General features: G+C 40.4%; 1 protein-coding gene across 1 annotated transcript in view; it reads right to left on the bottom strand.

Annotated features, from left to right (window-relative positions):
* LOC113227331 (patj homolog) overlaps positions 1-18,040 on the bottom strand; it is a 195,665-nt gene that overhangs the window by 116,048 nt on the left and 61,577 nt on the right. Inside the window, exon 3 of the mRNA XM_026460224.1 lies at positions 438-617. Within this exon, the coding sequence (XP_026316009.1) occupies positions 438-617 (180 nt within the window). The remainder of the gene's footprint in view (positions 1-437; positions 618-18,040) is intronic.

Genomic DNA, 18,040 nt, shown 5'->3' with positions numbered 1-18,040 from the left:
TAGGACGATTAGGGAAATGAATGATAAAGCCGTATAAATTATAGAGGGTGTAACAAAAATATCGTATAACTAAAAGTGGTCTACGTATGAAACAAGTATTTGCGTAATATGTTGAAGCAACGTGGGATCTTTAGCAAGTTACTTTACATTTAATGTTTAATATGCATAAGATTCTTTATATTGTAATTGAATTACAAATTGGTTTCTACTTGAACCATGAGCGAGTAAATATACTCTTTAAGACTGTTCCTGTTTTACAGTATGTCGCTTAATAGATGTCATCCCTTACGAACCATCTTCGATTCGAACTTGGAATTTTCTGATTTAGCTCTGCATTTATTTAGCTGTTTTTTTACTGAAATAAGCTTTTTATTTCACCACGTATATATGTATAACTTAATATTAACGAGACCTGGTTTCGTTTTTGAGAAACTGACCTGAAGGGACGGCTGTCTTGTATAGGCAGGTGCGGCTGGCGCAAGCGCAGGTCTAGCGACTAAAAGCCGCACACAAACGCCGCACTGCCGCAGTACTGCCGCCGCTTGCCGCGCGCACATCCCCACCACTGATACTGCGCCGATGCGGAGGAGCATGTCACCGGAGCGGAGACGGCCATCCTAGACAGAGATAGGAAACATACAATATTAAAAAAACTGAAGGCATATTTCCACACAACGAAGGCAGTTAGTAAACTGCCTCAGTGGCCAAACGGTTACCATGCTAGACTGCTACGCAGAAGTCCTGGCTTCGTATCCTAGGCCGCGAGAAATATCCCGTGATACAGGGTTTCCCTAGTGCGTGGCTATAAAAAAAAGTTACGATTCTGCTGGATGTAGACCTCCCCCAAAGAACGCCAGAAAGACCAGTCTTGTGCTGCTTGCTAACAATGGATTCCCACAATCTTCACCAGATATGGGTCCACCTTGTGGATGGTCTGCCTGTGCTGCGTCTGACGATATGCAGTCACCATAGTCGGCTATCTGTTCTACGAGCAATGTGCCCCGCCTTATGCCACTTAAGAGGGCGAGTTAGTGGCGTTAATTGATTTTAGGTATTCCATGCGCTCCGTGTACGTGTGCGTGTGGCATACGTTTATTTAAAGCCATGTGTAAACCCAAGCGACAAAACCTCCACATCCGACGGCTGAAGCAGGACTAGAGCGGTCAGGGGGGAAGCGTGGGGCGGACTGCGTGCGAATTTAGGTATTTCCTTCGTATTATTAAATAATAATAATAATAATAACGCACACACTCAACATAGCCCCGCACTAGGGAAACCCTGTGTCGCGGGTGCTATGGACACACACATAGACAACCACAAATTACACCCAAACTCACGAGAGAAATAAATGTAGGCCATATAAATATTTCTCCCGGCCCGGGAATCGAACCTGGGACCTCTGCGTGGCAGTCCGGCATGGTAACCGTTCGGCCACGGAGGCAGTCAATTTAAAATAAATATAATAAATAAAATTAAAACAAATACACATTTTGAAATGTACAGATTATGGGTACGTTACAGAAAAGATGTAGTTTTGTTATTAATCTGAAACTGTTGACCTTCCGTGAAGTATTTACATCGTACTAAGGGTTTGTTTTGTTTTTAGGGTTACCTTTCAGTAGACCGAAATGACATTTTCCAGAAATAACGTTTGCTTGAATTTTCATAACCTCGAAAATAATTTTGAGAGGAAAATGTTTTTTTCTTTTAAACCTATTTTAACCTAACCAAACCGAACCTTATCGGGTCTTTGCTATAAACATCCAACATGTCCTGAAAGAACAACGATTCCGTTATAATTCTGTTTTCGGTGTAATGAAAATTCGAAAAACGTAATTTCGGAAAAAAAAATTCTTTGTCTTTGTGATAAGTTACTGTTTTTTAGAGGTAACTTCGGATTTTTTTTCTATAGATGAAACTACAAATAACCGTATTTCTAAAGAGTACGATTTATAGAATGAATCCTTAAATATCTTACACCTTAATTTCATAACTAAATCTTTAGTAATAACGATACTGTAACGGATCAAACGAACGCAATTTCGCAATTACGTATCGCTGCCTCAGCGCTCTCTAAGTTTTGCAATTCTTTGGGCTACGTCGGTTATTCTAATTCTTTTACTGATATCCTCATTACTGATTCGATATCGCAGTGAAACTTCGAGCATAGCCGTTTCCATCCTGCCTTCCTTGTCATAACTATAGCATTTGTATTTTGGTAACTTTCGAGAAATTGACAACTCAAGATTTTTTCTTTTATTTCAAATATTTCCGACAACGTCCATGGTCGAGTGGCTTGCACTCTGGTTTTCATGGTGTCATCATCAATGAGGTACCGGGTTCGATCCCCAGCCGGATCAATGTAGAAGAGCTAACTTCTCTATATTGTCTCGGGTCTGGTTGTTTGTACAGTGGTTGTTTCCGATTTTCTTAACACAAGTGTTTTAGTTACTCACTTTGAGATCAGAGCAAGGCATGTGATGTTGTCTAATATTTATTAACTGACTTCAAAAAAGTAGGAGTCTAACAACGGCTAATTTGAACTTAGTGACTATCTATATTGTTAATATAGGGTGTATGTTGTATTAGTATGAATTCATAAAACCTATACATAACAAACATACCATATTTTACCCCAAATGCCTTATACTTTCTCAGCTCCGTCGTGGGCACTATAAATAAATTCCAAATCTCCTTTGTACCATGAGCAGTAAGCAAGATATAAACATTTTTATGCAAAGAAGTCCCTGAAGTGGCTTGAATATTACGTGTGTCGTAAAAAGCTGGTTCGTACCTACTGTAGACATTGCAACAAAAAACATAAACACGAAAATTTTAAAATGTTTTTCTTAAACAACAACAAAAACAGATTTTAGTATTTACAGTCGCTGGTGTCCGTGTGAATGTTTTTTATAGATATTATAAAGCGACGGGACGAACAAGTCGTGCGCCTGGTGATAAGCTACACGCCTGTCCATAGTGACTGTCCATGAGGTGAGTAGACGACATCGTCGAAGTTGCGGGATGTAGACGGGTGAGACTAGCACAGGATCACGGTGCATTCATCATTATGTGTCATTACACAAGGACGGGTGGCCAATACCCAGCAGTGGGTGTTGTCGGGCTGTGGATGATGATGATGAGTCACCAATATAGAGGTTACTTATGGTTTTCCTATATCTATGCTGATTGATAGAGTGTCGTACAGGGTAATATCCTAGGCCTCACGAGTTTCGTTATAGATGTAAAAACTTGGAATTGCCACCAGAGCACTTAGTTTTGCAAATTCGATTAGGAAGTTTTAAATAATGTTAAATTGCCTAGATTCTTTTGAAGTGGTGTAAGTATTAAGGTGTTTCACAACTTTCGGAACAGCAGCATTAATGTTAAGTTTACTATCTCATTAAAACTTGGCAAATAATTTAAGTTACGAGTAAATAAATTTTTCTTTAAAAAAAAATAACCTGAAAGTTTAGTCGACTTACGACTAAAAAATATAAAATAATATATCAAAATTAACATCTTACTTTTATTTAATAATAATAAATACAGGCCGCATTGTCAAAAAGTTCAAGCAGATGGAAGAGGACGAAGTAGGCTTTTATAGCACCCCCCGAAGGGGTTCCCGCCTTGTCGTGGCAGGGGGGGCTCTAGTAGCCGTGGTCGATTTCATCCCACGGTGAAGGTAAGAGGAACCCACGGGGCCGGCCGATGGTGGTAGGCTGGCCCGAGGAGGAGGGCGTTCCGCGCGGGGCTCGTCTGGTCAGCGGGACCGCGCGGATGCGCGAGGAGGAGGGTCGCGGGGGGGAGACGTGTCGGTGTGTCGTTGCCGTTCGTCCTGTCCTCCGCGACTCTGGCGGGGCTGCACCGCTTTCGACGATGCAGTGGCGGCGGGGCCGCGGGGGAAGAGACGTGTCGGTGTGTCGTTGCCGCTCGTCCTATCCTCCGCGGCCGAACGTGGGCGGTTGGCCCGTGGTGGGCGCTCCAAGGGACTCTCTTCGGAGAGTCCGCGCGGAAGCGCGTTAGGTGTTGCGGCGGAGCCTGCCATCAGATCCGCCGCGGGGGCTGGGGGAGCAGCCACTGAACTTCACAGTTGCCCAGCATAAAGGGGCCCGGGATCACTCACATTCGGAGTCGGGGGACCGATGTGTCTCCCTTCTCGAGGAGGGGCTGCGCAGGGCGCGGCCAGCCGCTGGTGGGGGCGCGGACGAGTGCAACAGCGTACCCGTACCCCCACCTACAACGGAGAGGAAGAACACTCCGGGGATTTAGTGCGGTCGGGTCAGTTTTATAGCACACCCTCCACATAGACATACGCCATATTGTATTGACTTGATTTCGATTCGTAAGTGCAGTTCAAACCAGCCAACAGACTGAGAAAATTAAAGTAAATAATAATAATAACGCACACATTCCTGGACCCGCTAGGAAAACCCTGTATCGAGGGTGCCATGATCACGCACATAGATAACCACAAATTACACCCAAACTCACGAGAGAAATAAATGTACGCCATACAAATATTTTTGTCAGCCCGGAAATTGAACCCTGGAGCTCTGCGTGGCAGACTACTAAGTAAAGAACTAGTACTTTTAAGGTATAGAGACCGATACAGAGCAATCCCAATTTGAGCTTTGCAACAATATTAATAAATAGTTTATTGAATGTCCAGGACGTTTCACCATCATGATATTCAATTATTTTTTGTGAAACTACAGCACTAGTTTGGTGTAGTTATTAATACCAAGATCGAACACTCAGAAAAGATCCGACTGAATTCCAACCAGCGTGACCTAGCAAACCGTGCCAGACGCTATGCCAACTAAGCCACGGAACGTTACCAGACGACCTCAAAAATTATTCTGTGTTTGTTGCAGATCTTTGTTTTTGGTTTTTAACGACTTTTTTCGCCGTAGCGCCATCTGTGAGAAATCTATTTCTTTACTCAGCCAGGTACCTTTACAGGAACCAGCGACTGGCTAGAGATGTCGCTATAATAATTGTAATTAAGTTCATTGAATGTCAGAATGTTTCACTATCATGATATTCAATTATTTTTGTGAAATTACTCCACTAGCCAGTCATGCGTTTGTTGGTACGTTACACGTCTGCCCATAACAGTTGAAGAGTCACTCAGAACTATAATTGCAAAAAACTGGGACGTAATGTTGACAAAAATCAAAATGATCTTTATTTCATTGGTAAGAATATTACATTTGAAATAGTCACATTGGTTGAACTCTACGGCTCATTCATAAGGCCCTGTGATGAATTGCACCCAAACTCACGAGAGAAATAAATGTACGCCATACAAATATTTTTGTCAGCCCGGAAATTGAACCCTGGACCTTTGCGTGGCAGTCCAGATAACTGTCCGTGGTAACTTCGGCCACGGAGGCCGTTATTTTATCATGATCGTAATTTAGTCACAGGTAACAAATGTGCCTTATAGCGTAAGTAGTATTTTTACTCTTTACACGCTAAACACAAACAGTGCGAGTCGAGTGCGTGTCGGGTCGGGTCGGTGCATCCGACACGCGCCCGCAGTCGCTCTCTGTGAGTTTCACGCTTTACGCTAAAGAGCGTTCACCATCAACATGAGTGAAAATAAATCAATAAAAGAACTGCGAATAAAATAAAAATTTACTCTTTTAAAGGAATGTGTATTCCTTGTGCTTTTGTGGATATTTTTCCACAAAAGCACATAGAGAAATTCGCAAGATTTGGCTCGAGCATTGGCTGAATTGGGAAGAGCGATAGCCACGTTGAGGCCACAAACGCTGGTTCGAGACCATTCAAATGAAAGGAATTTTTCTTTGTGTTTGTTCGATCATTGTATCAGCATCATTTGCTCATTTATATATCCCGCTGCCGGGCACGGATCTCCTCGCGGGCGAGGGTTCAGGTCATAGTACGCCATGTTGGCAAAATGGAAGTTGGAGGCAGATGTCATCACGTTGGTTTCCTTCCCCGAAAAATTAAATTTCGCATATAAATACCGAAAACTTCGGAGGTGAGAGCCCGAGTTCGAACCCCCGGCCTCTACTGGAGAGGTATTAGAACAAACCATTGCACTACCAAAGCTCAAATAACGAACGAACGGTTATTTCCAGGCCGGGAAAAATATTTGTATAACCTACGTTTATTTCTCTCGTCAGTTTGGGTGCAATTTGTGGTTATGTATGTGTTCATGGCACCCGCAACACAGGGTTTCCCTAGTGCGGAGCTATGAGTATGTGAGTTTGAAAACAAAGGAACATTGTACAACATTTAATGTACTAAGCTAATTTAGCTAATAGTATCATGTTTATTCTATGCCTACTCCATGAGCAAGACAAAGCCATTAGCGGTGATACGTGCAATTTACCGTCGAGCTGACAGACGGCAAATATAATACGATGTTAATGGCCTCATACATGTATGTCACTATAAAGCTCGTCCTTCACTGACAGCCCGCCTTTACTCCCTAATGCCTCGAATCTAAAATAAACATTTAAAGATAAATAAATTTCGTTATGACTCAATCTAATTACAATTAAAACAAATGTAAAGCGCCCCGTAAACGATCAAACAACTTGTCCAATTTCACGTGTTTGTCAAATTTTTTGATCGTCTGCGGTCGTGTTCAATGCATTTGTCAAATAACCTACGTCTTTGTACAGCCAAGTTTGTCAAACTTGTTTGATGGTTTAATTGGTCGTTTGCGATATTGTTTGAAGAAAGTTTGAAGGATAAACTTGACAAAATATTTGATCGTTTATAGGGCGCTTAAAGGTCACTCAGAGCTTTAAATCGCAAAGACTGAGGTGTAGGTACTGCCATTGCGCCCATCTTTTTTTTTTATGAAACTAAAATAGATAAAAATCACGAAATGACCTCTAATTTTCACATTTTTTCGATTTATCCTCGAAATGCTACAGGTTATTAGGACAAAAATTAGATAATTAATTATATTTATGCATGATCGACAACTATCACTATGGATTTTTTTTTAATCCCTTTAGTTTTAGAGTTATTCCGCTGAAACGAATTTGGTACTTTTAATGCGCAAAATTCAACATCTCCTGTCGCATGTCACGCGAACTTCAGGCATATATTTGTTTCACAAATTTGGGCGGAGCCAACGTCAAAACTTTTTTGGCATGCTCCCTCTTAAATCGCAAATATGGTGCACCGCCACTGGTCCCGTCACCCTGAGACACAAGTTTCATGTGTCTACAATGTCACCAGCACCCTTGCACTTCAAAACTAGAACGCAGAATGCTCACATTAGTGCTTGGCGGCAGATGTAGGTAAGGTGGCAGTAGGTACTTCCCAGGACGAACACTTTCAATAGGAGCTAGAGCTCCTATTGCTACTAAAAATTGAAGCAACCGTTCTTCCAATTGATTCTCGATATTCTCATTAACCACGGGGTAAAGGAAAATGTAACAACTTACAATATCATAAAACCATAAACTTAAAGTTAATCCACAATGTTTCCAGTTTTACTCTGTCCCAAATGAATAAGCCAAACATATTAAACTTAGTTAACAAATTAAAAAGTAAAACCATTCATCAATTAGTAGATGAGTGTACGTATAAACAACAAGGTTCATAAAATATTTACAAACTTTACTCTGAAATAATTTCCAGCATTATTTTGTATTTATTATGTTGCCAGATAGGGAAATTCTGAATTCTGAATTTCCACACCAAACTTGTAAAATTCTTTAACAACACAAAAAAGTATTTTAGTGACGAGTCTTTTTAATGAAAATACTAGGAAATAAATGTTTCATTTGCATTAATTATTTTATTTAAAAGTTGAATCATTGACCGAATCACCACCTTTTTTTTTGACGGGGGGAAATCTTTATGGATACCCCTGAGCCCAGGGAGACTCAGGGGTTATGTGGGGACTCTCCCTCCAGATTGGAGGGCCTAGCCCACTAAAACCCCCACGGGTTTCCCTCTCGCCGGTTGAGTCGGCGCCGTGGGATCAGTGAACATTCACCACGACGCCGCCCGGCCGCCCTAGCTTACGCCAGGGCTCCCGCGCCAACGGAGGGGCGAGTCGGTTATCCTACGACCCGCCCCCCAGACGAGTGAGGCTGTGCTATGCAGGCTCCGGAGTCCCTGTCCAGCTGCGCTGGTCTCACTAGGGGATCAGGCGAGCAGCGAACTGCCTTCGCCTTCTCCCCGTACGTCTGCGCCGAAGCGGGTGCGCGTCCGCCGCGTCCTCGCGCACCCGCTCCGCGGCCTCCTTTTGCGACATAGCCTCTGCTCAAAAGGAGGCCACCGCCTCCCAGGAATCTCGCTATCGAGCATGGTGGCAACTACGCTCGGCAGCGAGAGGTTCTGCCCTACAGTCCCCGTCAGAGTGCGGCGCTGCTCATCCCACCGGCTACACACCTCTAGGGTGTGCTGCGCGGTGTCATCCGCAGCACCGCACTCGTGGCACGACGGGGACGGTTCCCTCCTCGCCACCTTGTGCAGGTAGTGACCGAAGCAACCGTGCCCGGTCAGCACCTGCACAAGGTGGTACGACAGTGGCCCGTGGGACCGGTTTACCCGCTCTGCGAGGACAGGGCGGTTCGCCTCTATGGTACGAGCGCCATAGCGGGACCGAATCACCACCTGCGATAATAATCTGTGATGGTGACGCCACTATTGCATTAAGTTTCTTGCATAGCACCACCCACATTTTATCCGTTAATTTAAACCAAAACAATACACATTTTTGCTGCGATTAGACACTGCACCCAGTATTCTACAAAATGCTGCTATAATCATTATAAAAATAACATAATATGACCGCCGTCACAATATTACAAATTTCAAATACAATGACAACAGATTTTTTCTTTTTTTTTTTAATCCAGATGACGGGACGAAGAAGTCGTGCGCCTGGTAATAAGTCCCTAACAGTTGCAGTGCCACTTAGAATCTCCTAACATCCATTTTTTCTTCATGACCAAAAAAGTCCTCACAACAGCAACAAGAACATCAGTAGCAGTAAAGCTTCTTCCGGTTTTGGTTTGTTATTGGGCAAAGGTTCGTGAAATTACAGACACATGGGACTTGTCGACTTATGTCTTATGGTGCGTTCCCACGGCCTGTGATGTCAAAAGCGCCGATTTGTATGGGCGAGCTCGCGAAATGCGCGTATTCGGGTTTGTATCGAGAGTTACCGACCAAGGGCAGATCCAAAAAGGCCGCCACGGGCGAGCACGTGCCCGCCAAACACTACAAAATATTGATATTTATTGGTAGTAGTTTCACATTTAAAGAAAAATAACAAATTCTTGATTGTCAATATAATTTTTAATACAGTTGCTCAAAACGTGGTATTTTTCGCACTACAAATCGTGCGGAAAGTTGGATTTCTCGCACTAGTGCTTTTTACTTTTCCAGTTTTTTTTTTATTTACTGTTGTTTTAAGTCTTAAACATAGTGTGCTTTGTGACGTAAGTCATTCGTCATTACTATACTATATCTATGGAGAGACCGCATTTTACACCTATGAAGTAAATGCTCCTTAGTAGCGATTATGTAGAAAATAAAGTAATATAAAATAGTAATTTTAATGTGGATGAATACTGGCAACAGTTGCCATATTGAAAAAAGTCGGCCAAAAAAGTACTAATTTTTTTCATCGTTTACATTCCCGCCTTTTTCATTAACTTTTTTACGATTTGATTTTGTTATTGACAAATGAATAAAATGAGGTTTTTTTTTAAATACTGTTTTATTTTACTTTCAATGTAGGTTTTTCGCAAATGTATTAAAAAACGTTGTTTGATACACATGCGGATTTGTCATTTTCACTTGTCTCGAGTCTTGACCCTCGCCTGGCTCGGGCCAAGATGCCTCGAGACTCGTGAATAATGACTACTTTCCGCACTTGTATCAAAAATAACTATTAAACTTTACCCTGTTGGCATATCGTTGAAAGTTCAACACCATCAATACCCATTATTACAAGTTGATATAATATTGAAATTTCAATCAATGTGCTGCCATCTAGCGGTCAATTGCTGAACGACGATGAATTGGGGTTATTAATTTAGTTCTACAAAAACGAAGCAGCTATATTGCAAGAATATAAGCTTTACTTTCGTTTCCAGTAACAAACAAATTATTTCGATAAACAGAAAACTGAAAATTTTTTAAAATAAAACTTTCCGATGATATTCAAATACCATCACGGATAATATTTTTGTTGCCGCTATCATTTTTGCAATCCAAAACAGCATAATAAGGCATTTTTCTAGGATTTGCACGAAAGAATGACACAATCTTAACTATACAAAGCGAAAATGGCGGACGGGGCACGCGTCAGACGGTAACTAACCGCTTCTACTGTATTTATTGTTCTGTGGCCATACGTACAGGAAAGGAATGGTACGTCCTGTGTGGAGGCTCCTTTCGTGCAACCGTCTAATCCTACGTGGATAGCACTGGATACTACTTGAGTCCTTTTTACATGTATTGAAAACACCACATCCGAAATAAGTACAAAGTACGCGGTAGACTGAAGTTCTTCTTGCCTGTATTGAAAGGAAATCCTATGTTGGTAGTACCCGGTAGATATTTTTTTATTATTATATCAAGTGACGGGACGAACAACTCGTGCGCCTGGTCCAAAGCTACACGCCTGTCCATAACAGTTACCGAGCTTTAAATAGAAAAGATCTGAGGGGTACTAGCACTGCGCTCGTCACTCTAAGAAGTTGACAAGTTCCATGTGCCTGTAATTTCACCAGCGCCTTTACCCTTCAAATAAATATTTTTAACGCTGCCAATATTGACACCATCGAGTATATAAACAGAAATACTGACGAAATAAGGGCCATCCATCTCTGGCAACTCACCAGGCAAATGGGCATTATATCTCTTTTAAATATCAACTCTCGTTTGCGCTCAAATCGCAAATTAGAAAACTGAAGTAGTACAGCGCCAACAACCGACCTGTATGTACGTCTCCATATATTCCAAAAATATTCTGTATTTATTATAATAAAGATAATGTCTAACAATGGGGGCTGTTCCATTCGGTCGTGAGGGAAAAACAGCAAAACATCTAATTACATAACAAATGGAATCACATTTCAATTTGCAATTTTCGTCCATTATAGCAAAGCTCAAATTAATTTGAAGTGAAACAATTGACGACACCCATTGACGATACCCGTCAATTGTTTCTGATTCGGGCTGGCCAATCGGAGCGCAGTTGTCACAGTAATTATGGCAAAATACACTCGCGAGCAACCAAATCGACTCAAGCGCTACCTCTACATTCAAACATTGTTCTATATAAAAGTATACAACATTTCAATAAAAATAATATGCCATTTGAAAGCTTGAAACCTAAGCTTTAAAAAAACATCAATATCAATAAATAAAACAAGTACCAACATGTTAATTTGGGCAATTAGGGAGAATGGGACTAATTACTACCTACGCTACCTGCTAGTTGCGCTACCCTCTACCCCTATAAAAACCCCCGTGACCCTTGAATCCTTATCAGTCGCTTATCAACAGTTGACCGATACACATCTCCGCAACCTGCATTCATTGTTTTCAAGAAACCATGGATACCACACCTCAAGAAGCCGCTCAAGTTGTTGCCTTATTGCAACAAGGACTCAGTCAGCGAGTAGTGGCTTCCCAGCTTCACTTGAGTCAATCTGCTATATCCCGAGTATACCGACGGTATCAAGAGACCGGAGCATTCACTCGGAGACCAACAACCAGCCGCCACCGTTGTACTTCTGAAGGAGACGACCGTTTCATTGTCTCAACCACCCTGCGAAATCGGCACCTTACGGGTGTCGACGTGCAGGGCGAGCTGAGACGTGTTCGAGGCGTAGCTGTCAGTGAGTGGACAGTAAGAAGACGTCTGAAGGAAGCCAATCTGTCTCCAAAAAGGCCTGCAACAGGCCCCAAATTGACTGCAGGCCACCGGCAAGCTCGGCTACAGTTTGCTCGAGAGCATCTTAACTGGAGCTTTGGGCAATGGCGGTCGGTCCTATTCACTGACGAGTGCAGGATGTGTCTGCATGGCAGTGACAGGAGAGGCTGGGTCTACAGGCGTCCGGGAGAGCGATTTGCCCAATGCTGTTTCGCAGAAACCGTTGCCTATGGTGGCGGTTCTTGCATGATGTGGGCTGGTATCTCGTTGGAGGGTAAAACCGAGCTCGTTTTCGTGCCTGGAGGAGGCCGAGGAGCGGGACTGGGAGCTGATGGGTACATCACAAATATTCTCCTGGAACATGTTGTGCCCTACGCAGGATTTGTTGGCGAAGACTTCATCCTAATGCACGACAATGCTCGATGCCACACAGCGCGCGTTACTCAGGAGTTCCTTCAAGAAGTCGATTTGCGCACAATGGCCTGGCCTGCGCTAAGTCCAGACCTAAATCCCATCGAGCATTTATGGGACGAGCTCAAACGAAGGGTACGAGCAAGAAATCCAGCTCCTTCGAGCAAGAAATCCAGCTCCTTCGAGCCTGGAAGAACTGAAGGCAGCTTTATTAGAGGAGTGGGAAGGTATTCCTCAAGACAACGTCAAAAAACTAATAAGATCGATGAAGAATCGATTACGTGCTGTAATTAGGGCTAGGGGAGGCAATACCAAATATTGAATTAATAAATTTTATACTTCTTAAGAAAAAAACGTGTTTTATTTGTGTCAAACTCCTTTACCCAAAATCCCATTTTTCTCCCATTTAAGTTCAGACACCGGTAATAAAAAAAAGTATACATGGATATTAATAATGACGACATTTCCTAAAAGCTGAAGTTTCAAGCTTTCAAATGGCATATTATTTTTTATTGAAATGTTGTATACTTTTATATAGAACAATGTTTGAATGTAGAGGTAGCGCTTGAGTCGATTTGGTTGCTCGCGAGTGTAGTTTTCAAACAAATTAAATGACATTTTGTCTCTATTTCTGGTTATATACTCGATGATTGACACTATATAGGGTTTTTCAATAACGACATACCTAACAATTTTGTATTTCAATAAAATACAGAATAATTAACATATCGAGCTGAATTCCAAGTGCACACATATTACATTTAAGAATGGTAGTCGATCTCGTTCATATGACCACCGCGAACACGTTTGCAGCGTTCAATTCTTTGGAGACAATTTTCCACCACTCTTCCTCACATATCGAACGAAATGTTGGCAATTTCGCGTTGATATAAACCAACGATTACACGTAACCCCATAAAAAGTAATCCAAATGCGTTAGATCACATGAGAGAGGTGGCCATTCAACTGGACCATTTTGCGATATTACACGATTATCCAACTTCCTCTTCAATAGATCGATTGTTTGACTAACTGTAAACGTGCTCGCGGTGGTCATCTAGACGAAATCGGATTCCATTGTTAAATGTAACGTGTGTATTTCACGTGGAATAACATTTCAGCTCGATATTTCAATTACTGTGTGTTTTATTGAAATACAAAACTATTATGTCCTAATCGAGTTCTTAAGTTTTCGCGATTGTTACACATAGGAAATGAAACTATTTTTCCGGATTTATGTCAACCGTGACAACCGTGGCCCGAAACGTCGGTTTTGATTGAAAAAACTAATAAACGCGATTTAAATCCGGAAAAATAATTTCATTTCCTATGTTATATCCTTATTAAAAAACTCGATAGATAGATATACTATATATATATATATATATACATATTTAGATAACATCACATAGGTAGATACGTTGCTCTGATCCTGCAATAAATAACTAAAGCATAATATAGAAAAGTAGGCCGGGGATCGAAGCCAGAACCTCAGAGATGGCAACACCATTAAAACCCGTGTGCAAGCCACTCAACTACAGCGGTCGTCAAGAACATCGACTAAGCACATCACTAATACCGTAAATTCCATCTAGCAACTAAATGCTGAGTTAAAACTTGGAATACCTTTCAAGTGTAAGTCCAATTAAAGTTTTTCTAGTTTAACTTTGAAAGGTAATCTTAGCGGTTATATAAAGCATCTGCTTTTCAACTTTATTTTTTTGAGGTTTCACTAATTAGGGCTTCGAAAAACTTTGCTATGAAAGACACTTTTAAGTGTCTTATTTCAATGCTTGTGAAAGAAGTTTTTATAAGTATTCTACTTTTAAAATATTCTGCTTTTAGAAATTGTAGCTATGGAAGTATAGTAAGCTCACAATTTTGATTTATTACTACTTTTATTACTAGGTTTCATTTGTACTAAAAGTTACTAGTCAAACGTCGCTGTTTTTCAAAAACTGTGACTCAAATCGAAATAATTAATTTGTGACTTATTACACAGCCATTTTTTTATGATACCACGTCACGAGACGAGCAAATCGTGCGGCTTATAGTAAGCGATACGCCTGTCCACAACAGCAGCCACTCAGAGTAATCACTCCAAAATGAAATTAGTTACGTCTGGCCCGCACACCATGTTAATTAGAATTTATAACCACATACCAAATTATATCAAAAACCAGGAAAGACTTACACAATTTACTAAAGAACTAAAGGCATTTCTTGTTAATAAATGTTATTATGACTTACATGAATTTTTTGACGATACATATGATGGCAAATAACAATAATAATACAAATAAAAATACTTCAACATCTCTCATTAATAATTATTGAAATTAATGTATTGTATACAGTATGTTTTCCATTACTAATCAAGAATAATGCAATGTTATAAGTGATATAATAATTTAATGTTATGATATTATATTGTAATGTAATAATTTAATATAATTAAATAGTGTGATTTATGAATTTAGCCCTCAGATGTTGCTGTGCCATTGCAGGGCGTCACATGTATACCATCAATTAATGTTCCATCTTAAATTTGTAATGTGATATGCAATAAATAATGCAATACGCAATGAAATTGAATTGAAAAGTGCTTTAAATATAAATTAGTTATATATAAATTATTTGGAAGTATTTAAACATACACAACACACACACCCACCCTCACACACACACATCTGTTACAGTTTTAATATGTACGTATATATAATTATTTTACTGTTATATTCAAGTACCAAAATATGCTTGCATATGTTGTTCCGTGACCTCACTTAGGGTCTTAACTGAAAATCAGTGCTGGGAACGCGTTGCGTTTTCCAGCAAATACTGAGTTTATGACCCTTTTGTTACCGCGGCTGGCACCACACAAGGTATCTCAATATTTAGTCTTCTTTTTATTATTTGTGTGAATAGTTCATGTTTTAATTTTATCTAATTTTTGTATATACATTTTTATTTTGTGTTTGTTTGTGTTTTTGTTTCGTAATTATATATTTTTTTTACGTTGTATGTTTTGATCGTGTTTTGTTTTAGTTCTGTTTTGTTCCGTTTTCTCTTTTTTTTTGTCTTTTGTCTTTTGTGGTGTCATTGTGGTAAACAAATAAATGTATTTTCTTTCTTTCTTTCTTTCTAAATCACAAAGATCTGAGGGGCATTGCCACTAGGCCCGTCATCCTGTGACATAACTACATTAAGCATCTATCAGAATAGTCCGTATTATAATGCAATAAAAATTCACAATAAACTACCCGAATACCTAAGACGTGAGACAAATAACAGGAATTTCACTAAAAAATCAAAAGTATTATTAATGGACAAGTGCTATCATAACTTAAATCGATGATTAAACGAGCTTACCAAGTGAAGTTCTATCATAATTATACGAGTGATTCGTCCTCGAGATTGGTACCTGAAAATGCGACTAGAAAATCACACATGTAGTAACGCTTAGGTGCCACCACTCGTTCTGCACGCTGTTGAGGGTAAAAAAAATAAATTTTCACCATCTGTCAAAGCGTGCTCGGTCATTGGGCTTAGTCGGCTGTCATTAAGAGGGAGCATGCCAAAAAAGTTTTGACGTTGGCTCCGCCCAAATTTGTGAAACAAATATATGCCTGAAGTTCGCGTGACATGCGACAGGAGATGTTGAATTTTGCGCATTAAAAGTACCAAATTCGTTTTAGCGATATAACTCTAAAACTAAAGGGATTCAAAAAAAATCCGTAGTGACAGTTGTCGATCATGCATAAATATAATTAATTATGTAATTTTTGTCCTAATAACCTTTAGCATTTCGAGGATAAATCGAAAAAATGTGAAAATTAGAGGTCATTTCGTGATTTTTATCTATCGAGGAAACTTTATTGTTTTATGTTTCTGATTAATGTCTATGCTTGAATATACATATTGTGTAGTTACTCATATAATATTTTATTTTTAACTTTAATGTGGATATACCCCCCTAAAATCAAATCGAAGATTAGGAATTTTTCCTCTGCTCCCTCTTAACTTTAGAGTGCAGTCTGATAAGGTGACGTTTCCAACTCATTAGGGTTTGGAGAATTTTCGGGAGGGAGGGTTGTACCAATCTCTTCGGACGAATCACTCGTATAATTATGATAGAACTTCACTTGGTAAGTTCGTTGAATCATCAATTACACTTCATTCGTCCTCGAGATTGGTACCTGAAAATGAGACTAGAAAATCACACATGTAGACTTTGAGAGCGTTTAGGAACATCACTGATTACATACATAGGTAACGTTAACCGTAATATTGTGTTTAGTCAAAGAATACTACCATTTTGTTTAATCAGAGCTTGTATTGATTGCTTGTACACTTATGTACTTATAAGTATAGGAATCAAGATTTCAAACAATAATTTTCGTGAATAATGAAATAAACTAAAAACTTGTAACTTCAACAATTGTTGTTTTCATTTTAGAGTTGGATTACCTATAAGCTGGCAACAGCCCTCGCCGGCGCTCCAGCGTTCCCAACATTTTTGTTGTAAAATTTCGTAAAGGTTGCGGAACTGCCGCTCCAGCCGGCGGTCTGCCGGATCTGGTCGATGCTAACGCCCTGTGGCGGGTGCGTGTGTGCCGAGAATAACGAAACGTCAATTCCCGCTTCTTTGAGCGTGCTATTTATCCAACGGCTTAGTGATTGGGTCGTCACTGGTTTGTACAATTTCTTGAAACTTATGAAGAGCCTGTCAGCGTACGAAATCAGCGTTTTTGCTGGACAAATTTCCGGTTTGTCTTCGAAAAAAGACAAGTGTAGGATTGGCTGTTTGGATCCGATGCGAGAAGTCTTTATGAGATCCGGGATTTTGATTGTTATTTGTGTAGGGAAAGACTCGATATTTTTAATGTTGATCATAGATAAAGTGTGCACTCTGTGTGCTGTAACAAGCTGCAGCATTTCCAAGACAGTTGTTCAAGGGGCAGTTTGTCGTTCGGATGCCATGTGGCAAGTAGATTGAGGACTTGGTTTGGATTCCAAGTAACGTCGTATTTGGGCGCTGGAGGGTTGGGGGATCAATTATCCTACCATACCACGTGCAGTGTTGTATTTTACCAGTAAGGTGTAATTTCCACAGAATTACACGCAAACCGATATTCATAAACGTGGCGAGAAAACCTCTCAGATTTCCTTATACGTTTTTTATTTAGGTACATGTACGTCGGTAGGTATGATTGATTGAATTCCCATAGAATTAATCGCAAATCGTTTAAAAAAGATTAAATGCAACATCATAAACACGTTTTTGGATTTTTATCAGTGAGGAATAATTCCCATAGAATTAATCGCAAACCGATGTGTGTAACGTGGCGGGTAAGACTCGCAGGCTCCCCTGACGTTATATAGTTGCATGACATGAGTTTAAAATTTTGCTATGCAAGCACCTTGTACAATACAGGATGCAGTCGACTGCAGGCGACTCTGGCGATGACGCGGCGGATGACGACGAAGACTCGATGGCCCGTGGGCGGCGCGGGCGACGGCAATTACGGTGTTCGCGCACTTCTTTTTCCAGTCGTTTCAATTTTTTACAAATTGAAGTCAAATTTTTTGGTGCAAATGATTTGGTGCGTTTTCTTTTCGACATTTTACTTCCTTGCCACCAGTAAACACTAATATATGTAATTTGGAACATTGATTGACGTATTGAATGCAATTTGTCCTAATTTGGGAGAACTGTAACGGTTTTTATTGCAA

The sequence above is a fragment of the Hyposmocoma kahamanoa genome, unplaced genomic scaffold (assembly GCF_003589595.1).
Source record: "Hyposmocoma kahamanoa isolate Upper Pololo Valley unplaced genomic scaffold, ASM358959v1 210, whole genome shotgun sequence".
Lineage (NCBI taxonomy): Eukaryota > Metazoa > Arthropoda > Insecta > Lepidoptera > Cosmopterigidae > Hyposmocoma > Hyposmocoma kahamanoa.
This window is presented reverse-complemented; position numbering and strand designations above follow the sequence as displayed.